Here is a 22,079-nt window from a genome sequence, read left to right as displayed (position 1 = left end):
ATACCGGGGCGTTAGGACCCACACAGACCGCAGGGGGGGGCCCCCCAGTCCCACTAACACCACCTCCAGCAACAACCATAGCTTCCCAGGAGGTCTCCCATCCTGGTACTGACCAGGCTCAACCCTGCTTAGCTTTAGTGGGTAGCCAGTTGAGAGCTGCAGGGTGATATGGATGCTGGCTATGTGTTCCATATGTTTATATGTAAATAATTTATGATTGCGTATTCATTGTAAATGTCTCTAGATTTTTGTTTTATGGTAATTGCATTTGTTTTGCTTTGGCAACACTGATTTTATTCATTGATCATGCCAATAAAGCATCTTGAATTCAATTGAATTGAAGTGGCTTGCAGTCCCGTTTCTGGCCTTCAGGGCACTGGCTGGAGGAATAGATGTGTCGGTGTCCTCACATCTCCTCGTAATGGATAAAAAGGCGTATTGCACAATAGCCTGAGGTGTATGCATACAACTGCGAAAGGATCCTTGTGTAAAAGGATGTTTCATTAAGCTTTTTTTTAAATTAAGCCTTTGGTGTGTTAAACATTGCCAGCAATACATTTTTTCTGGTACATATATCTTTTTTTTTAAAAAGAGGGTAATAAAATAGTAAATACTTTTTGTTAGAATTCCACTATGTTACCAACACCGATGCCTCGTAGGATCTTTGGCCTTCACTGTTTCAGAGTTCATATACAATTATTTGTGTGAATTGTTGGCCTAACGGGTCTCTATCACTTCTGTTGACACATACTTAGCCAGTTTTTTGTGCTCACCCATTATGTTATTTGTAAGGAAAGGGGTGCCCTCCTGAAACTACCTTTTTAATTCAATTTAATCCTCTTGTATAAGGGGACTGCACTTGTTAATGCTGGGTGAAGAGGTCCCCTATATATAAAATCTTTTGAGATCCTTAAGGACAATAGGCACTATACCAATACAATGAAGAAGTATTTATAAAATGTATAACCTACAGACAGCAGTCCAAACCAAAACTGAAGGGAATATCACTAGCCGTGTTGGTGCTGATAATAGTTTTTCTCAAAACAAATTAAATTAAGCCGTCCATGTCGCTGAGACCTCTGGGTTTTGTAGTTCTACTTTCCTCCCGCCCCAACCGGAAGAAGGAAGTCGGCGGTGAGATAGAGGAGGGGTTGGAGCTGGTCTTATCGTTTTGCGTTACATTCCTGACCCTGAAGGCTGGGGCTGATTGGATTGCGGCTGAAGGCGAAGGCACCGCGCAGTCTGAGAAGCCAGGTAGAGGGGTACTCTGGCTCGGTTTCCCCAGTCCCAGCGCTTCGTGCCGCAGCACCGGTACATCAGCATGGAGATTCAGGAGGCGGAGGCCGGGGACCGCAGGTGAGTGACCACCCGCAGCCGGACCTGCGGTTCTGCGGGGTTCTAGAACAGTCTCGGCGGAATAAACGCATGTTTGAGACAGGGGGACTGTGAGGGTGCGGTCCGGGTGTTTGTTTTTTTGCCCCAGCCGTGTGTGTTGAGTGTGGGCTGGCGTTCACTGAGCTATTATTAGGCTCGGGGAAAGCGGGCTTGTGTGGGCTGCAGATGCCCTCTGAACACGCACCGGCACAGATGATCGTGCCATTAAAGCCGGGTGCGCAGCTGTCGGGAGGAGTAATTGCATTACCGGGGAGAAACCTGGGAAGAGAACCGAGGCGCTGGGGGAGATGGACTGCTGACAGCCGTTTTTTCCCTGGACGATGTGGACCAACGCAGGCTGGAACTGTCTTTTGCCCTGCCGACACTAGCGGGAAGCTGTAACATCATCGGCCGGCCGTGTGTCGCTGTGCTGTCCGTCAGCTCTGTGCGTTGCTGCGGGGGCGGGAGGTGAACACGGTGACCCTTGGCCAAGGCAGGAGGAGGTCACCGCTGTCATGTGTCCCAGTGTGTCCCAGTCGCTCTTACTGGGCAGTATCCTGTACTGCATTGACGCCCCAGGCGGTTGTGAAGGAAGAGTACTCGCCTAGCATCCCCACAAACCGTATGGTTAGTCATCCTGTAAGACTGCAGTGCCACTAAATGCCTTAGAATGTGTCAAAGCTCTGGCATCTTCCTTACTGCTGGTCGGTTTATTGACTGATCTGCCTCTGGCTTGTATTTCCTGACCCACAGTTGTGCTGTCACCCTGACAAAACCAGCACCTTCTTCATCGCTGTGACTGTGGACCTGTTAAGTGCTTCAGGATGCAGACTGGAGCCAGGCTTTGCAGCCTACTGGTCTTTGCTATAGATGTTATGAAGGGGAATGAATTTCTTCTTCCCAGTCTTCTAAGGAAACAGGGGGGATGTAAATCTGGGGACGGGGGGCTTGCTTAGTCCAGATTGCAGCAGTGAGGCCCGGAGGTTTGTTACTTCTTATGTGGGGGAAAAAAAGTCTGTCTCGCGCAGGGCGAGACTGGAGTGTGCGCCGGTGCTGGGAGGGGTTTTGTCCGCTGGTACTCTCGCTGCGCAGGACTTCCTTGTTCCTTGTGCTGAAAAGTCCAGTGGTGGTGGGGGAGTTTCCTAGGGGCTGGCCCGGCGTATTTACCCCCTCTGCTGCGGTCAGGCCGAGGGAGGGAGGGGAAGTTGCTAAAGCGCTGTACCGTGTCACCGCGGGCAACGCTGGCGCTCAGACTCCCGTTGCACAGCAGTTGAATCCATTCTTGCATTTGCTTTCTGCCAGCATTTGCTTATCCACCCATGATGCCATCTTCTCTACTTGCGGTATTTGCATACTTCTGAAACTGGCCTTGGATTTTCATACTTTTTTTTTATTTTTTATGGTTAACTGCATGTAATTAAGGCCAATGGCTTAGGTTTATGACAGTTATTGTAGTTTTCGGCGACTTCTCGGCTTAGTTGACTGGACTCCGCAGACTTTGATCAAGAAAGTCTTCCGTGTTGTCACAGTATCAACAGTCAGGTACAGTACAGCAGGTTACAGAGGAGAGTCCAGTCCTCATATACTGTATATCTGTAGTCTGTACAGGCTGTCGGGGTGTGTTTGTTTGAGCAGTGTGTGTGTGCCCGCTCTCAGGGTGTGTGTCTGTGAGTGTGCCTGCTGCCGGGGTGTGTGTGTGGCCACCGTCAGTACTGTATGTCAGTGTGCCTGTAAAGGGCCTGTGTTGTGTGATATTTGCGAAGTGATTTGGGATCTCTGATCGGGATCTAATGAGAGTGATTTGGCATCTCTCTCTGCCAGCTGAGCAGGACATGCTATTGGACCGCTCCTCCCTCATCAGCTTCCTCAGGTCCTTTGACATTCTGCGTGCAGCTGCTGAATGTGTCACCACCCTGGCAGAGCCTGGTGGACTGCGGCTGCTGCTGACCTCATCTCGGGGACTTGCGATTGCTTGTGTCTTTTTCACAAAGCGGATGCCCACTTAGCATCTCCCACTCCCGCCCACTGATCTCTAGCCAGTGTCGGAGTGAATCAGGAGAGAAGGCTGAAACGCTTATTGCCTTCACAGTTCCATGCAGAAGTGACCTCTGCAGCAGCAGCTGATAGTGCCTGCACTTCCCTCTCGGCTAATCTGACACCCTTTCCTGCTCCGTGCTGTTAGTTCGAGGCTACTGTGTCAGCAAGCAACCAAAAACGGAAACCATTGTGCTTGTGCAAGAGCACCCTCTCGCAGCGAAGGAGTGTGACTGAGGGTGAAAGCCGAGTGCTTTCTGCTTCGCCTGTCGGTTTAAGACCCCTGCACGACGCTCAGGCCCCCAGGGAGCTCGCAGTGCGGCAGGCGCGGGGTCAACGTGAACCGCACTACTCTCCTCCCGTCTTTCCAGTGTGCTGTCCTCTTCGTCTCTCCACAGTGGCTGCTCAGTCTCAGCCTCCTCCCCCCGGCTCGGCTCTGGACAAAGAGAGTCTGTCTGCCCCCTTTAATTTTTAGTTTTATTTGTGGTTGTTTACAAACTCGAGGCCACAACGTTCAGTCTGCTGGCGTTCAGGAACCCACCCGGTCAGGAGCTCACGCTGCTTTCCATACCTGCAGATCCTGTTGGGTCCCTCTGCTTCTCCTTGCCAGCAGCGCCGTGTTCAAGTCCTTAAACTGGAGCTTGTGTCTGATGTGGCTGTGGCAGCAGACCTCGCTACTGTCAGCTGCTGCAAGGCCGCCCCCGCCCCCCATCCCAGCGAGTTGTAATTCCCACGATGAGCTGAGCGAGCTGAATCAAGGCACAGGGCTCAAGCCACCTGGCGAGCTGCTGCCTGTGACCGCAGCTCCGGGCCTGCGCTCGTGAGGGCCGGAGTCGCGAAAAGAGCCACACGGAGGAGCAGCTTGAAGGCGGGTGTCGTCAGGACAGGCATTTAAGTCCTTGCAAAACAAATGACCTTTTTAAAAAATGAAACGGCATCCTATGAAATCTCTACAGGAGCCCAGTTTATGTCTCGGAGGTCTGCTTTCAGTCCTTATCAGGTTTTGTGTCGGTGGAATGTTGACGAGTAAATAAAAACAGAAGGAGTCAATGAGACGTCCCCACAAAAGTGTAACTGGAGTGCGTGTGTGTAGCTATATGCTGTGTGTGAGTGTGCACCTCCATGAAGACAGCAGTACTCCTCCGTCTGTGTATGTGCTATACTTAGTGTCAGATTGCTGACTCAGGGGAAGCTCCAGGAAATCCAGGAAGCGAGTCGGCAGGAATCGCTGCACACTGCTTTTATTTTCCTCTTTTTATCTTGGTTTTTCTGGTCCTTGTAGAAGAGGTGCTGTAAGCAGCTTTTGTTGACACTTATGACCTCTCTTATATCTCCCTGTCGCTCCCCCTGCTCCTCTGTCCTTCTGTATCCGCTGTCCTCAGCCTGTGATCCTGAGCTGTCTTGTTTGTCTCTATCCCTGGTCTCACTGCTCCTCTGTCCCTCTGTATCTGCTGTGCTCAGCCCCTGACCCTGAGCTGTCTTGTCTCTCCCCCCTCACCTCACTGTACCTCTGTCCCTCTGTATCTGCTGTGCTCAGCCTCTGACCCTGAGCTATCTTGTCTCTCCCCCTTCACCTCACTTTGCCTCTGTCCCTCTGTATCTGCTGTGCTCAGCCTCTGACCCTGAGCTATCTTGTCTCTCCCCCCTCACCTCACTGTGCCTCTGTCCCTCTGTATCTGCTGTGCTCAGCCTCTGACCCTGAGCTATCTTGTCTCTCCCCCCTCACCTCACTGTACCTCTGTCCCTCTGTATCTGCTGTGCTCAGCCTCTGACCCTGAGCTATCTTGTCTCTCCCCCCTCACCTCACTGTGCCTCTGTCCCTCTGTATCTGCTGTGCTCAGCCTCTGACCCTGAGCTATCTTGTCTCTCCCCCCTCACCTCACTGTGCCACTGTCCCTCTGTATCTGCTGTGCTCAGCCTCTGACCCCGAGCTATCTTGTCTCTCCCCCCTCACCTCACTGTGCCTCTGTCCCTCTGTATCTGCTGTGCTCAGCCTCTGACCTTGAGGTGTCTTGTCTCTCCCCCTCCTCCACAGGCGAGAGCACTGGAAGCTGCTGTACAGCCTGAAGACAACAGTGGAGGGGCTGCTGTCCACTAACAACCCCAATGTGTGGTCTCGCTATGGTGGCCTGCAGCGGCTGCACAAGGACATGAACAACATCCTGAGTCACGGGCTGAAGCATGACCAGGTACAGTGGGGTCAGAGCGGGGCTGTCTGGCTGCGCTGAGAGCGCAGTGCACACAAGTACTGTCCATGTGTCCGTGCTAGGGTGCTATTAATAGGAGCACTTGTCTACAGTAACTGCTGGCAGAGGAGTATTACTAACACTGCTCCTTGTGTACACTCATCATTTTTATTGCTGACTGCATTCCTGTTCAAACTATAAACTGTAAAATTAGTTCAGCGGACTTTCCTCCTGGAAACAGCAGACAATCTGTTGAATTCTGGCCATGAGTTTTTGTGCCAGTTGTGTTCCTGGTTCTCCTGACAGCATTGCACGAAATGTTGCTCTGTGTGCCGTGTGTGCGCGTACTGCAGTAGTGTGCAGTGTCACTGCCGTGTGTGCGCGTACTGCAGTGTGTGTGCAGTGTCACTGCCGTGTGTGCGCGTACTGCAGTGTGTGTGCAGTGTGTGTGCAGTGTGTGTGCAGTGTGTGTGTGTGTGCGCGCGCCATGCAGCCGTGTGCCGTGTGTATGTGTGCGCCATGCAGCCGTGTGACGGTACCATGTGTGATGTTGTGTGTTTTGCAGGTGTACTGTAAGCAGAAGGATTACTGGCGCTTTGTGTGGTGTGTGCGCAGGATCAGCCCCCACCTGGCGGAGCATGTAGAGAAGGTACAGTACTGCGTGTGTTTCCAGCCATGCTGTCATTGAGCAGAACACTCGCTGTGCCATCCACCGAGGAGTCACTCAGCAGTTCTCCACATCACGTCACTGTTTCCTCTCCTGCAGTTCAGTCGTCTGGAGCCGGTGCTGGGGCTCTCTTCTGGAGGGGAGGGGCACAAGGCAGAGCGCTGGCTGCTGCACAGCCTGCAGGTGCACCGCCTGTCTGCTCAGCTGCGCCCCCTGCTGTGCCACGCTCATCATACCCGAAAGTACTACAACGGTAAGACACTGTGCCTGCCGCTGCATGAGAGTGTTGGTGGGGTGGGTACAGCACCTGTTTGTTAGTACCAGAAGAATGTCTAGATGGCTAGAGCAGGGTTTCTCAATCCCACACTTACTGGATTCCTTAACTGAGTCAGCAAGTTGCTTGGTTGCAAGCTTTTGCAGGTTTGTTTTTCTACTCTGAAGTTGAAGATAAGATACGAAAGGAACACAGCAGTAAAAAGTCAACATCCTACATGTTTAGTAACTAAAAACAATCAGAGTTCAAATATCAAATGTATTATTTGGTCTACAAAGATGTCAGTTATTTGAGTGCCCAGGTGGAACAAAAACCACCATCAAAGACTGGGAGCCTCTTTTTTATAGGGATAGCAGAGAAATGGATCAGATACCCTTTGCACAGGAGCTTGAGCCACTTCATACTTTAAAAGCTCCAGAATGAAAAAACGTGCTGAACGGAGCAATAGTTTTTAATATAAGTGCAACTTGCTTTTGTTCAACAGATCTATCCAAAAGTTCACAGGCATTACACATTTTGTATCCTCCTTCTAGTGACAGGTTTTCTAAAAGCCCATAGCTTGTAAAACCTACAATGGCTGCTATGCAGTGAGAGTCTGAGCTGCTCCCAGGGACATTCAGTTTGAGTTTTAAGGAAGACAGATCTTGTCTAACTATTTTGAGCAATTCCAGTACTAGTTATGAGCTGAGCAATTTCCACATCACTTATGATTAAACTTGTTGTAAAAGATTGTTCCTTAAATAGTAATCTCAAGAAACGTGCAGCTTGCCTGTGGGTTGGGATCTGGTGCAGAACAAGTTCCTTGGTGATCTGTTAATACGATAGTGCAGTTCGTGAAGTCGTCCCATTTGCTGTAGTAGCAACAGCAGAAAAGCAAATACAAATGTCTGGCAAACAGTGTCTTAAAGTGAAAACTCCTGTTTGCACGTAGCAAGAATGGGCTCCGGTAATGTCAGGTCAGTGGGAATTGAAAGATGGGGCCAATTAAATCGAGTTAATGTTGATTCATTATGGCTGTCATTTAGACAATGTGTGGAAGTGATGTGATAAGGTCTGCTGCTGAGATACAGGCAGTATAGAGTAAATAGCTATTCAACAGAAGCCATGTGAGGTCTTTAAAGATCCCTGAGAACTGTTTTACAAAAACAGACGCTGGTCTTCACTGTTCAAAGAGGGTGTTGCTGCCCTGGAAGTAGCTCAGAGAAGACTAACCAAGCAAGCAGAAGGCTGTCTGGGCTCCTCTTGGATAAAAACAAATCCTCTGTCACAGCCCTTCCACTCAAGCAGGGTAGTCCCTGGGGCCAAGAGCTGTCAAGTCCTCAGGTCTGTACTGTAGATCTTTTCCGCACGGCAACAAAAGGAAAGCAACCAAAAATCCCAACCACCACTAGCACCATGCATGTCCTTTAAATACCGAGCAAAAATCCTAATTAACCCCATGTGAGTGAAATGCGTAGAAACAACCTTCACTACTAATCTAGCCACTTATCACCCAGTGTGAGGCTATTTACAAAGATTTAAAAGATGTGTAGTGGCCTCGAGTGGCAGGTCAGCTGTAATTACAGCTCCTTAGCCGGTAAGCCGCACTAAGGCTCCGATTCTCACAGCAGTGTTTTGGTGTCAGTATGCAGTATATACTGTATACAGGTCTGTCTTTAATTTTATTGGCATAAAGAACAGTAAATAAATGCTAAATGTGAGAGCCAGTGGGAGGTCCTCACCAGTACATGCATGCAAACGGACATGCGTGTCGGACATGGTAGTTTCAGTGTCACCCGTCTCTCCTCCCCTCCCTGTCCCAGAGGGTGCCTTCCTGCTCAGTGAGCCACACGTCTCAGCCATGTTTCAGTGCTTGGAGGCGGTGGAGCAGAACGACCCCCGACTGCTGGCCCTGATTGACACTGGCAGGGTAAGCAGTGCCGCTGCTGCCATCTCTCTTTCTGTCTCTCCTGGTGTCTCACTGTCGCGATCGCCGAAGAAAATCAAAACGTTTCGCTGTTGTGGTTTTAGTTTTGCAAGATGAAAAAATTCATTCTTTTTCTTAGCTTCTTCAAGGTCCATGATTCCCATTTTACATTTCTAGTCAGTTTTTACTACCTGTGTGTACCATTATGTGCCTAACTGCATTTCAAGAGACGTTTTCCCAGTCTTGAATTTCCACTGAGTTCCTCTAACTTTCCTGGTTTCTCTCTTACTGTCTCTGGCACCTTGACACCACCAGTCATGTTGTTACTGTCTCCCTCTCTGCAGTTATCTCACCTGCAGCAGACACCACTGTGTCTGTTGAAGACTCAGGGTCTGTGTGCACTGCCAGGCTTAAGGGACAGAGAGGTGTCCTGCCCCCCACACATCAAAGTACCCCAACGCCACACTGCCACAAACTCCACCCTAATGGAGACGGAGAAAGGTATCATGTGTACTCAACTTCAGACGCTGTGTGAGTGGGAGAGGGGGGTTGTGGGTCTGTCGGGCACCGTGCAGGCCGGAGGAGGGGGGTTGTGGGTCTGTTGGGCGCCATGGGTCTGTTGGGCGCCGTGCGGGCCGGAGGACGGGGGTTGTGGGTCTGTCGGGCGCCGTGTGGGCCGGAGGAGGAGTGAGACTGTCGGGCGCTGTGCGGGCTGGAGGAGGGGGGTTGTGGGTCTGTCGGGCGCCGTGTGGGCCAGAGGAGGAGTGAGACTGTCAGGTGCTGTGCGGGCCGGAGGAGGGGGGTTGTGGGTCTGTTGGGTGCCGTTGGGGCCGGAGGAGGGGGGTTGTGGGTCTGTTGGGTGCCATGTGGGCTGGAGGAGGGGGGGTTGTGGGTCTGTCGGGTGCCGTGCGGGCCGGAGGAGGAGTGAGACTGTTGGGTGCTGTGCGGGCCGGAGGAGGAGGGGGTTGGGTGCTTGTAGTGCCTGCATGCTAAAGGGGGAGGCAAATGTATGCTCACACGTTAACTGTCTCGCTCGACCACCCCCACTCTCTCCAGGTGTCTCCTTGTGTCACAGTGTGTCTGGTGCCCCCTGGATGTGTGGGGTTGGGCAGCAGGATAGTGCCTCAACTCCCTTGGGGCCCCCCATGGTCCCCCACATCTCCCTGACGGAGCCCAGCTCCCCTGCCTGGATTGGCGAGGGGGGTGAAGGGGTCGAGGCGGGGGAAGGTGACTTTGATGACGGACCAGAGTACCTGGCCATCGGTAACCTGGGCCAGCGCCGGCGCCGAGGCTCCGCCAACAGCTCCACCACTAGCGACCTGGTGGAGGGCTCTGTTGCCAGGCGTGGCCCCCTAGCAACGTCCCCCCGACGCTCCTCGTTCTCAGAAGGGCAGGGGCCCGACCGGTGTGGAGGGGCCAAGCAGGGGCACGCCCGCTCCCTGTCCGACACCGGGGTCATGCAGAAACGAAGCAACGGTGAGGAGGGTTTTGGGGGTCACTCTGTGGACTGTTGTGGGGGTGGGCGCGTCTGGGTGGGTGTGTGTGTAGGATATCTGTGTAGCTAGGGGTGTGTCTGCCTGCTGAGCTCTGTCTGTGGCTGCATGTATCTCTCACAGTTTAATTTTTAACTGAAGATTGTCTGTTTATCTTGGCTTTCTCTGTTTCTCTCTAACTCTGTGTTCCACTCTCCCTCCCCCCTGCTCTCTCCTCTAACCCCTCTCTCTTTGTACTCTATGAAGCAGGGGGACACAGGAGCATCACCATTATAATAGAGGACCCTGTGGCAGGTTGGCGGTGCTCACACTGCGCTTTCCATCTCCCTTTCTCCATCTCCCCTCTCTCGCTGCATGCCTCACCTTCACTGCACTCTCCTGGCTTCTCACAGTGATGTTTTACACAGCCCTGGTGCATCAAAAGGAACTGCCTTGGTTTACTCACATACAGTTTCTCGGAATGAAAAGCACTGTATAAATGCAAGAAATTATGAGCATTAGTAGAATCATCATGGCAATAATATCGCATTATTCAGGAGACAGCCTTATCCAAAGAGCTGCTCTCAGGCTAGCAGGGCACTCTGGGAATCACATTTGCTGCTGCAGAGCCTCCATCTATACTGTGCTTGCTTTGAAGTCTCATCCTAGGGGGTAAGCCCAGCGAGGTTCTGTAACTCACTGAAGGAGCACAGGCAGTCTTGAGCATCCTTACCAATGGGCCACAAGGCCTCCTTTGCTGCCCCTTTGGTAGACGGCAAGCAGAGAGCAGGGCAGGCACGTGCACATCTGTGTCTTGTAAGGGGTGCAGGGTCTGACACAGACGCTTCAGAAGAGGGTGACATTGAGAGCCCTTTCCTGGAAGTGCTGTGAGAAAACGGGACCATCCGGCTCAACTTGAGGTGGCGTGAGTTTTAATACAGCAGGGCTGTGCGGTCATTATTTTACCCCTTTGTCATGGCCTGGGGGCAGGGGGCAGAGGAAGTGGAAAGAGGAGGGAAGTTTGGAGGAGGTGTGAAAAGGTGCCTCTCAGCCCAGGCCATGGTTCAGAGCCAAGCTAATTCATCGTATTGACAGAATTGTTTTGTTTCTTCATTACTGAACGTTTTTTCTTTTTTCCCCTTTGAGGAATAATCTTGTTTGCCGGATGCAATGATTAATTGTGTTTTAAAACCACCTCATTCTGGTGTTTCTGTGTTGTACAGTGGTGATAGCATGCGTACCCACAAAACACCCATGAGTGGCTATCAAGGCCGTACAGCTGCACCTTCACGTCCATGCAGATATCCTTGTCGCAGAGTTGCTACCCAGTACAGCATCTTCCCTGTGTGTGCACTGACCTGTGTGTGTATGTGTGTCAGAGTCACGGGCCGAGGTGTGTGGAGCGAAAGAGTACAGCGCCTTCTCCCCCCAGAGCAGCGAGGACAGCAGCCCCAGCTCTCTGTATATGGAGTCGGGTAGGTGTGGCACTTGGACCAAATCAAAGTTCTTGGCAGTTTTGCATGCACATGCATGTCAGTCTGTATGTGGGGCTTGACGCGTCTCCTGCGTCTTGTAGATGGGTCTCAGAACAGCAGTGTTTCTGACGGCATGTTTCGCCGGCCATCCGAGGGACAGAGCCTCATCAGCTACCTCTCCGAGCAAGACTTTGGCAGCTGTGCTGACCTGGAGAAGGTGAGGCGTGGCTGCAGGTGGAGTTGACTCAGGCAAGAGGGGTGGGCTGGTGGCTGAAGCTGAGGAACTGGGAGAACTGGGAGAGGGGAAGGGAGGGAGCAGAGGGTCTGGGAGAACTGGGAGAGGGGGGTGGGGAGGCTGTGGGAGCAGAGGAACTGGGAGAGAGAATGTGATAGTAATAGCGCCCCCTGTCTGCCTGCAGGAGAATGCACACTTCAGTATTTCAGAGTCCCTTATCGCGGCCATTGAGCTGATGAAGTGTAACCTGCGACTGCGTGCCGAGGCAGAGGAGGAGGAAGAGAGTGACTCCGAGATCCAGCAGCTGAAACAGAAGATTCGTCTGCGCAGGCAGCAGATCAGGAAGAGCCGGCAGCAGCCAGCAGTGCAGTCACAGCACAGTGCGTTACTGCCTGTTACACCTTCTCAGCACCATCCTACACCTTCACTCGCCTCTCTGTCCCACTCCTTGGCCCTGTCCCTGAATAACTGTGTATTCTATGTTGTATGACAAAGCAAGATCTCTCATATTTGTCTCTTTACCCCCATTCCAGCATTTCCAACTTCTGACAGTGGTGACTCCCAGCATAGCTCCCAGGATTCCCTGCACCTCTCTGACTCTGGCTCTGCTGAGGAGGTGGAGGAGTGCGAACTGAGAGGTATGGAGAGGGGAAAGAAATTGGGATTGATTGAGCATCACAGAGAGGAGTAATGAGGGAGAGGCAGCGAGGCTAAGAGGAGTGGTGTTTATTACTTCCAGAGATCTGTGCATGTAGTGTTACCGTGGTGCTGTCCGAAAACCTTACCCCAGCGTGATTCCTGGTTTTTCACTCCCCAACTCATTTCTTTAAGGAAGAGAGCAGACCTGAGTTTGTCCCTTGTGTAAAGATTTAAAGTTTATGGAATTTCTTCAAACACTTTATGGGGATATTTTTTTTAAAACGTTCATTAATGCAAAATGGAGAGAGACACCACCTTATCAAAGAGAAATGGAAAGTGTGCCTATCTGCAGTCTGGACACTAGCTCAATCCTCTGACTTGCACTCGTGTTAAGTCATTTAAGATCTGTTAAGTCTGTCACTCCTGTCTTTAGGCTGTGTGTATATGTGCTCAGTAGTGGACTGGTATCCAGTTCATGGTTTAGTCCTGCCTTGTGCCCTACACTTCTAGGATAGGTTCCAGGCTCATTTACACATATGTATGGTTGAAACAAAATCATAGAAATGTAGATAATTCCTTTCCTCTGTTTTTCCAACCAGATCAGCCAGCAGATCAGTGGGGAGTCTGAAAGCTGTTTTAGAGTCTCTGCGTCACTCTAACAGGCCTCCCTGTAATAGAATAAAAGACTTGTGGTCCAGTATAGCTCCAGGGCAGGGCTGTGTCTCTGGGAGGATGTTGCAGTGTTGCCAGGGTTTACAGAATGGGGATGAGTTGAGCGGGTTTGGGAGTGCTGTTTCCGAGTGAGAGTGTGTATAGGGAGGTTATGGGGGGCACTGCCATGGAAATGGTGCCCAGTGAAGTGTTGTTGTCCCTCAGATGGAAGCGAGGGGGGGTCCCTACTGGCGGTGTCGAGGAGTGGACTTTCACTGTCCCTCGCCTCCCTGTTCTCAGGTACCTGCTACTGCCCCTGCCCCTGCACTGCAGAGTGACTGAATGTGTGAGAGGCTGAGAGACGTATTACAGTCTGTATGACTGTATTAAAAGCAACCTCACAGAAGAAAATGACAAACAGAGACTGCACATGGTTTGGACTTGTCACAAGAAACACTGGTGGAGTGTAGACCTGCTACTGTGACATAGGAGACCAGGAGGGGAGTAGACTGCCTACTGTGACACAGGAGACCTGGAGGGGTGTAGACCAGCTGCTGTGACTCAGGAGACATGGAGGGGTGTAGACCAGCTGCTGTGACTCAGGAGACCGGGAGGGGTGTAGACTGCCTACTGTGACTCAGGAGACCTGGAGGGGTGTAGACTGCCTACTGTGACTCAGGAGACCTGGAGGGGTGTAGACCAGCTACTGTGACATAGGAGACCTGGAGGGGTGTAGACTGCCTACTGTGACTCAGGAGACCTGGAGGGGTGTAGACCAGCTACTGTGACTCAGGAGACCTGGAGGGGTGTAGACTGCCTACTGTGACACAGGTGACCGCGAGGGGTGTAGACCAGCTGCTGTGACACAGGAGACCGGGAGGGGTGTACGCTGCCTACTGTGACACAGGAGACCGGGAGGGGTGTGGACCAGCTGCTGTGACACAGGAGACCGGGAGGGGTGTAGACTGCCTACTGTGACACAGGAGACTGGGAGGGGTGTGGACCAGCTGCTGTGACACAGGAGACCGGGAGGGGTGTAGACCAGCTACTGTGACTCAGGAGACCAGGTGGCAGGCATTAGACCGCCTACAGTGACGGTGTACTGTGAGTGTGTCTGTATGTAAGTTAGTGTGAGAGGCCTTTGCTGTGGGGCTGCAGTAGATCATAGTTGCTTTGGGGTGTGCTGCTGTTTTGGGATAGAGCTAGCTAGCTTACTAACAATGATTCTTTAACTCCCTTTCTGGCTGTGTCTTGGATCGTCCTTCCTCTCCAGCTGACCCTGACACTGTGGTTGGGAGTGCACTGGTTAGCTTCCTGAGTCACAACCGTTCTAGGTGGTGAAGGGATTTGATGCCTGATGGTTCAGGGGTGCCTCCAATAGGAGTTTTTTTCTGTGCAGCTGTGCACTTCATGTAGCAGTGAGGACAGTGGAGAAGGGGATAAGAAGGTGCAGGGTTCGATCACAGACACAGACGCTCACCCACCTCTTACTTTATCTATCCTGCTCTGTCTCTCGCTTGTTGGAGAATGGAGCCACTCAAGGTAGCAGTCGGTAGCCATGTGGAGTCCTTGCAGAGCCTAGCTTCCTGCCCTTGCTGCTCTTGGTGTTGCTCGTGGCCACCTGACTGTTTGTCCGTCTGCCTGATTTTCTGTTGCCTTACCAGCCAAACTGTTACACTCATCGTTTCTCCCTTCTTGCATGGTGCCCCTTTGACTTCTTTCCCCCTCATAACATAATGAAATAGTTCATCCTAACATATTTAAGCCAGGTATTATAATAAATGCATTTTGTAACCCCAGCTTGTGGCTGCTGTATGCTATTAATTGACAGCACAGGGGTACTTTATGAGACTGTGGATTATTTTGCAGGTTGATGTTTTAGAAGAGATTAGACTTGGAGGATCTAAGCAGGGTGTCACATTGTATTGCTACTTCCCCCATTGTTGTTTATAGGTGTCCTGGGTCCATCCTGTATCACAAACTGGCAGCAACACGTTTTAGATGTGGCTGTCTCCATCTGGCTTGTGTGTGCTCCTGTGTATATCCCAGTGTCCCGCCTGCTGAATTGTTTTCCCCTTCTTCCTCTCGCTCTCCGCAGACGCTGACATCAAGCGCAATGTGACCGGCAGCACCAACAGCCGATCATTCCTCAGCTCAGAGTCTCCGTAAGTCCTCTCTCGCCTCGCTCCTCTCCTCTCTTCCTCCCCCCTGCCCCCCTTTCTCTCAGCCCCTCGTCTCTCTGACCGTCACGAGTGCTTTGTCTTGCCTGCTCCTGTTTCTCCGTTGGCCTTGCTCCAGTCTTGTGCACGCTGTGTCTTCCAGTACCTGTGTTCTTTGTGGCTCACGCTCCTCTCTCTGCAGCTCCCACTCGTTCCTGCAGTCCAACTCTGCGGAGTCCGTCGCGATGGGGCTCCTGCGGCAGTTCGAGGGGATGCAGCTGCCTGCCGCCTCCGAGCTGGAGTGGCTGGTCCCCGAGCATGATGCCCCTCAGAAGGTAGGGGGGGCTGTGGCTACGAACCCGCCACTCTGCAGCACAGCATGGGGTAGAAACCCACACAAGTACAGTGTAAGACTTTACAGGACAGCAATGTCATATAGAAGAGCACAGATCCCTGGTTCTGTTCGCTACAGGAGTTCAAGGTACAATAAGCAAACAAAAACTGAAGTGAAAAATCATCTTGACTATTGTGTTGCCTTGCTGGCTCCTTAAAACATATCTTTAAAACTTTAGCTAGTTTCAGTTTATCCAGCTTTCTTTCCAAAATCATTGGGTTGATTTTAAAACAAAGTCTTGTGCTTGCCAGTTGCTCATTTCGCACCCTGCTTGTGCTCACCACAATATGGTACAGTGGATTGCATCATGGTGCGGGGTCTACAGATGTACAGGTCTACAAAACAGAATACAGTGCAGGACTGTAGAACAGACTACATCACGGTCAAGTGTATTGCATTACAAATCAAAAACCGTGGATAAATGGCGACTCTGGAGACAAGGACACATACAGAAAATCAAGATCCCATCTCAGAAAAGCCATCAAAAAAATCCAAATATAACTACAGGGTAAAACTGGAATCGCACTATAACGACGACCGGGACACTCGGAATCCACACCATCACAGATTACAAAGTGAAACACATAACACAGAATTACATGGAATGGCATTACACTGTGCTTCCCCAGCTCCTGCCCATCCCTGACTCACTGCCCATCTCTCCTGATGACGGCGAACACGCTGACATCTACAAGCTCCGCATCAGAGTCCGGGGAAACCTGGAGTGGGCTCCCCCTCGCCCCCAGATCATCTTCAACATCCACCCTGCACCCAAGTAAGTTTGTACCATCTGTGTTTGGTGGCAAGGGCAGGCGACAGCTGGAGGCTACAGCAGGGAGGGGTCAAAGCTGGAGGGCGGTCCTGGGGGGGACGGAGGCGGTGGGAAGGGTCACAGCTGGAGCGGGGTCCTGGGGGAGGGGTGCAGGTGGCGGGGAGTTTCACAGCTGGAGCGGGGTCCTGGGGGAGGGGTCACAGCTGGAGCGGGGTCCTGGGGGAGGGTCACAGCTGGAGCGGGGTCCTGGGGGAGGGGTCACAGCTGGAGCGGGGTCCTGGGGGAGGGGTGCAGGTGGCGGGGAGTTTCACAGCTGGAGCGGGGTCCTGGGGGAGGGGTCACAGCTGGAGCGGGGTCCTGGGGGAGGGGTGCAGGTGGCGGGGAGTTTCACAGCTGGAGCGGGGTCCTGGGGGAGGGTCACAGCTGGAGTGGGGTCCTGGGGGAGGGGTGCAGGTCGGCGGGGAGGGTCACAGCTGGAGGGGGGCCCTGGGGGAGGGGCGCAGGTCGCCAGGGAGGGTCACAGCTGGAGCTGAAGGGGGTCAGTAGGTGGGAGAGACAGCTGTCCTCCAAACAGTTCAGGCAGCACAGGCCTGAAGGAAAGCCAAATTTGACTATAGAGTGGAGAGATGTTGCCAGTGTTATCTGTGCAGAAAGTCTTCAACAAGGAGAAGAGAAGATACTGCAGGGGAATACATTGCCAGTCTAACAGCTCTCTTTGTCCCTCCACCCTCTCTCAGGAGAAAGGTAGTGGTTGCCAAACAGAACTACAGGTGTGCAGGCTGTGGGACCCGTGTTGATCCAGGTGAGCAGACTCTCTAAGATCAGGCAGGCAGAGAGAGACTAAACAACATCAGAGATATTGACAGGAAAGATATGGCCATTCAGTCCATCCTGCTGGTTTGATTGTCTCCTACTGAGCCCTACAGACAGCCTACTGTCCAAAGGGTCATTGCCTGGGAAATAATTCTAGGTAAAGTGACTTGTTTCATTTTGCCTGTCTTTTTGTGATATGGCTTGGAAAGCAGGAATTGTGCCAGATGCTGTCCCATTAAACTAACCAGCCATTAAACGGCAATGTCCCTTCTGTAGCACAGATCCCAAATCTGATGCTGTGTGCTAAATGATACTGTGTCCTTCTAATGCACTAATTTTAAATTAGCCCAGCCTAGTTTTCAGTGCACTGCTAGAGTGTATGTGTGAGATAGTGCATGATGTTTGAGTATCTATCTTCCATGTCTTTAATCCTCCTGCTTGTCACACTCTTGCCTGTCTCCTTCTCAGACTACATCAAGCGACTGCGGTACTGCGAGTACCTGGGCAGGTATTTCTGCCAGTGCTGCCATGAGAACTCCCAGGCTGTGGTTCCGGGTCGTGTACTGCGCCGCTGGGACTTCAGCAAACAACCTGTCAGCAATTTTGCCCGTGACCTGCTGGGCAAGATTGCTGGAGATCCCCTCTTCAACTTGCAGGACATCAACAGCGCCCTCTACAAGAAGGTCAAGGCGCTGGAGCAAGTCCGGGTAGGCAGGAAGGCATATCTTTTGGGACATGCACCAAAAAAATAATGATAATAATAATTGCTTACACATATATAGCGCTTTCCTGGACACTCCACTCAAAGCACTTTACAGGTAATGGGGACTCCCCTCCACCACCACGTTTTACGTCTCATCCGAAGGACAGTGCCTTTTTACAGTATAATGTCCCCGTTGCTATACTGGGGCATTAGGACCCACATAGACTGCAGGGTGTGCGCCCCCTGCTGGGCCAACTAACATCTCTTTCAGCAGCAACCTTCATTTTTCTCCCATCCAGGTACTGGCTAGGCTCACACCTGCTTAATTTCATTGGGTGGCCAGCTGTGAGTTGCAGGGTGATGTGGTTGCTAGAAAAAGTCCACACTCTTACACTCAAACACGCTGATGCATGCATGATTACACACTGATGTGCAACGATACACACGTTCAAGGTACATATTGAACACAATATTAGTAGTGTTGTCTGCTTCATGTTTGTGAAAATTAATGAAGTAGTAAACCACTCTGAGTCAAACACTCACTGACGGACACACTGGTAGTGCAGACTGGTTTACACATTCACACCATTTATTAAATATGATTTTCATTTTCACTATTATCGAATTTCCATGTAGAAGAAATCTTAATAGTAATGCCCTGATAACTCTTCTATCTCCCTCAGCTCCTGAGGCTCCAGCTGTTCCACATGAAGAACATGTTTAAGACCTGCCGTCTGGCCAAAGAGTAAGTGCCCAGGGGTCTAACACTGGGGAGTGTATGGTATACTGGGGTAAAACCCTTCCTTACTGTGTGTCCTCCCTCTCCTATCCGCAGGGTGCTGAATCAGTTCGACTTGGTCCCAGGTCACCTGACAGAGGACCTGCACCTCTTCTCCCTAAATGATCTCAGCGCGGTGCGCTGTGGAGACCTGGCCCCCCGGCTACGAGAGCTGCTGCGCCTGGGTTCCACCCATGTCTCAGGCTGCATGGTGAGTAGCACTCTCGCATGTCTGCGCTTTGAGGTACACAGTCGTTTATAAATTCTCCTTTGCACATGCGACCAACCGTGCGCGCACAACAGATCGACACATCCACAAAGTGCTACAAAACTGTGATGGTCTCTGTGAGTGTGATAGTCATGTAATGCAAAACTGAGCATGTGCAGGTGTGTTGTCTGTTGTACACCAGCCTCATTCTCTCCCTCGGTCTCCTTCCATCCCTTGATTTCTCCTCTGTCCTCCTCCCTCTCCAGCTGTGCCAGGCGAAGGGCTTTGTCTGCGAGTTCTGTGGGAACGACAAGGACATCATCTTCCCCTTCGAGCTGAACAAGTGCCGGCGCTGTGAAGGTGAGGTGATGGAGACGCGGCTCTCCTTGCTTAACTGTGTCCAGACAGCTGGCGGGCACAGCTCTGCCCCTCCTGATGAACCTGGGAATTATATCCACCCAGGCAGCCTGCCAAGTGCCTACCACGGGGCAGGAGAGAAGGGAGGAAGGCAAGACAGTTGCAAGATGAGAGTACAGAGAACTGACTTCCCTCTGACCTGGGGGTGGAAAGGGGGCGCTGTGCTCAGTGTTGAGGGGAGGCAGAGGATAGGCTGGAAAGGATAAGCTGGTAGCACTGCTGGTGCCGGGACTGTATTTGCAGGACGGTAGTTTGTTAAAATAGTCAGTTTCTGAGGGTGTCTGTTGTGGAGGGGGTGGCCAATTTCGACAATTGGAAAAGGGATACCTTCACCTCCAGAGCCATCCAACTAGGTGGTATCTTGGCACGAAGGGACGGATAGATACTTTGTCCACTGCTGTGGAAGTTTGTCTTTGGCTTCTAAAATAAAGTACAAAACACACGAGCAAAAAGAGTCACATGAAATCACAACAGTATGTGATGCATAAATAGATAGTAGAGGAGGGAATACATTTACATACATTCATTGATTTGTCTTACTGCAGAGGGGACAAAAACTTCTTATAAATGTTTTGATTTGAATTTGGTACCCTATACCGTCTTCCTGATGGGAGTATGAATTGAGAATGGAAATCGCATGCCTTGGTCAAGGCGAAGGGAGGTATTTAATGCTGCAGTCTTTCAGATGAGAGTTAGGTGTGGGAAGTCCTCCTCGCGGGGCTGCCTCCCTGGGAGGCGCATGGGCTGGATGCTGCAGTGCGTTTCGGAGGTTTCGCCAACGCCGCTGCCGCGGTCTCTCTCTGTCCCAGATTGCAAGGCCTGCTATCACCGCGCCTGCTTCCGGGGGGAGCGCCCGTGCCCGAAGTGCCAGCGCCTGGCGGAGCGGCGGGAGAGGCTGGCGCGCCGCAACATGGAGGAGCAGCAGGACGAGGGGGAGGACGAGGGTGGGGGGGAGTAGGCCACCCCTCCGGAGAGAGGTTAGCGGGCTGGGGGGGGGGGAGGGGGCAGAACGCACAAAGCTCAACTGCAGAGACAGTTGGGTGTGCCCCCCACCCCTCCCCTTGACCACTTCTGCTAGATTGCACACACTGGAATGCAGAGCTGCACTAGAGACTTGAAACTGCGCCCCCTGGCTGCAGCACTGGGGTCCTGCAGTTTTTTTTTTTACCCCCATCCAAACTCTGCTCTTTTTCCAGACTACAGAGGAAAAATGATTCAGGGAGGGGGCAGCTCATTCCTCCTGGGATTTTTTTTGGGGGGTGTCCTAACCCCATGTTGCACACTGTCGCTTGTATTCGCTTCTGGACCGTACTGGGAATGTATTTATGTTGTCAGGTTGTGCTGCTAGTGTCCACGTGTGGGCTATGACTGGGCACTGTGCTCCGAGCTCCGCTGGGTGAGGGCAGGGTGGGGCGTCAGGGGTTACAGAGGCACAGGTACTCGGAGTCCGGAGCCGCGGAGCCCCTCAGGAAGAAGAGGCGTCAGTCGGCGGTCGCTCCGGACGAGGATAGAGACTGCGTCTGTCTCCCTGTCTCATCTCCGTTCCACTCCGCTGCCAAAGTCGCACTGTCGCGGAGTCTCATGAAAAGTCGTTTTATTTTTTAATTCATTTTATTGCTGGTTTTTTTTTTAAGTGAAGCGATTTTGGAATTTGGCTTTGTCTGTCACTAAGTCGTGCTGCAGGGCTGCTGAGGTTCCTCTGAGGAGGCGCCAGTGAAGCTGCCGGGTTCGTCCCCCCCTGGGCACCTCTGTGCGCTGGGCTGGGGTGGGCTGGGGTGTCCCCCAGGTTATGAGGGTGATACCAAAGCTTCTCGACAAAGTCGAGTCCGGTTCCACGGCGAACAAAATCCCATCTCCTCTGCAGACAGTGACCTGATTTTGGGTGTGAGAATTGTCCATGCGTCACTGCCTCTGAAACACCGTCTTTAGTATTTCTAAGGTCTTCCACACTGTCAGCGAGCTGTGCTCTCCCTCTGCGCCCTCCTGCCTTGGTGCTACTCTGTGGGGCGATTGTGTCTGGAGACGGCCCTCGGCCTGTAAGGAGTGCGAAGAGGAAAGGGAAGGGGGAGGGAAGGGCGGTTTGAGCTGAAGCGTGGAGGACGTCCTGCCTGCACTATCAGAAAACCGTCCTGTATGACAATTGAGATTATTAAAAGATGTGGTAACTGAAAAAATCTTTCTGTGTTTGAATCGTTTTTTAAAGGACCTCCTAGTGTGCGTTTGCAAGAGACTGGTGGATTGCGCTGGAGAAGTGGGAGTGTTTGTGCTTTCGGTGCTCAGAGGATATAGTGTGGAGCTGAGGTCAGGCTTGTAACGTGAAAAAACATGATCTGGGTTCATCTGGATGGGTATCAGGCCCCCTGAGGTTGTGGGTATGATGATGTATAATTGATAAGGAGCTCTACCTCCCCTCAGGAAGGTTTTCAACGTCTTCAGGTGCTGTGCTGTGTGAAAGGTTGGGCCTCCATAAATGATAAAGTTCTCAGACTCGCTTGGAAGTGAGGGCCAGCACATCAACCAGGATGTCTGTGACTTCTGTATCTTCCGTGTTTAACTCCATTACTAAATGAACCTCACGCCCAGTTGACTGCAGAAAATTTGTTTCCAGAAGAAGCGTGCAGCTCCAACCGGGAGTGAAGAAGGATGTGGGAGACGGGCTCCCCTCCCCTGTCCGAATTGTAAGTTTGTTTTTCCTGCTTGAAAGAGAGTGGAAGGGGGGAAGCTGGTTGTTTTGGAAAGCTGCACCAGTGATACCAGGGCACTGAGAAGGTGCTAATGAGGCACCTGGTGAATAAGCACATGGGAAAACCCCGACCGAGGTCCGTTATAGTACACAACACAGAGCTGCATTTGTTCTTGCGTTTATTTAGGTACACATGGAAAGATCTGGAAATCCCTCTCTGCTTCAGGTGTTTTGGATCA

General features: G+C 51.9%; 1 protein-coding gene across 7 annotated transcripts; it reads left to right on the top strand.

Annotated features, from left to right (window-relative positions):
- The first annotated feature begins 1,124 nt into the window (after positions 1 to 1,124).
- On the top strand, positions 1,125 to 21,331 carry rubcn (rubicon autophagy regulator). 7 transcript variants are annotated; one of them, XM_088914395.1, is made up of 22 exons: positions 1,210 to 1,356; positions 5,444 to 5,597; positions 6,160 to 6,243; positions 6,361 to 6,514; positions 8,338 to 8,444; positions 8,786 to 8,942; positions 9,498 to 9,917; positions 10,184 to 10,228; positions 11,293 to 11,388; positions 11,490 to 11,605; positions 11,808 to 12,003; positions 12,157 to 12,261; positions 13,139 to 13,213; positions 15,012 to 15,078; positions 15,275 to 15,407; positions 16,096 to 16,241; positions 16,976 to 17,040; positions 17,520 to 17,758; positions 18,438 to 18,499; positions 18,590 to 18,743; positions 19,007 to 19,100; positions 19,967 to 21,331. In XM_088914395.1, exons 1-22 carry the CDS (start codon positions 1,322 to 1,324, stop codon positions 20,113 to 20,115), a joined length of 2,853 nt encoding a protein of 950 aa, XP_088770521.1. In that variant the 5' UTR covers positions 1,210 to 1,321; the 3' UTR covers positions 20,116 to 21,331. The 7 variants fall into 7 exon arrangements, with proteins under 7 accessions (XP_088770522.1, XP_088770518.1, XP_088770521.1 ...); XM_088914394.1 differs by having other exon boundaries at positions 10,181 to 10,228; XM_088914396.1 differs by lacking the exon at positions 10,184 to 10,228 and having other exon boundaries at positions 1,125 to 1,356.
- Positions 21,332 to 22,079: the final 748 nt, after the last annotated feature.

This window comes from Atractosteus spatula, chromosome 4, assembly GCF_055471065.1.
Source record: "Atractosteus spatula isolate fAtrSpa1 chromosome 4, fAtrSpa1.hap1, whole genome shotgun sequence".
Taxonomy (NCBI): Eukaryota; Metazoa; Chordata; class Actinopteri; order Semionotiformes; family Lepisosteidae; genus Atractosteus; species Atractosteus spatula.
This window is presented reverse-complemented; position numbering and strand designations above follow the sequence as displayed.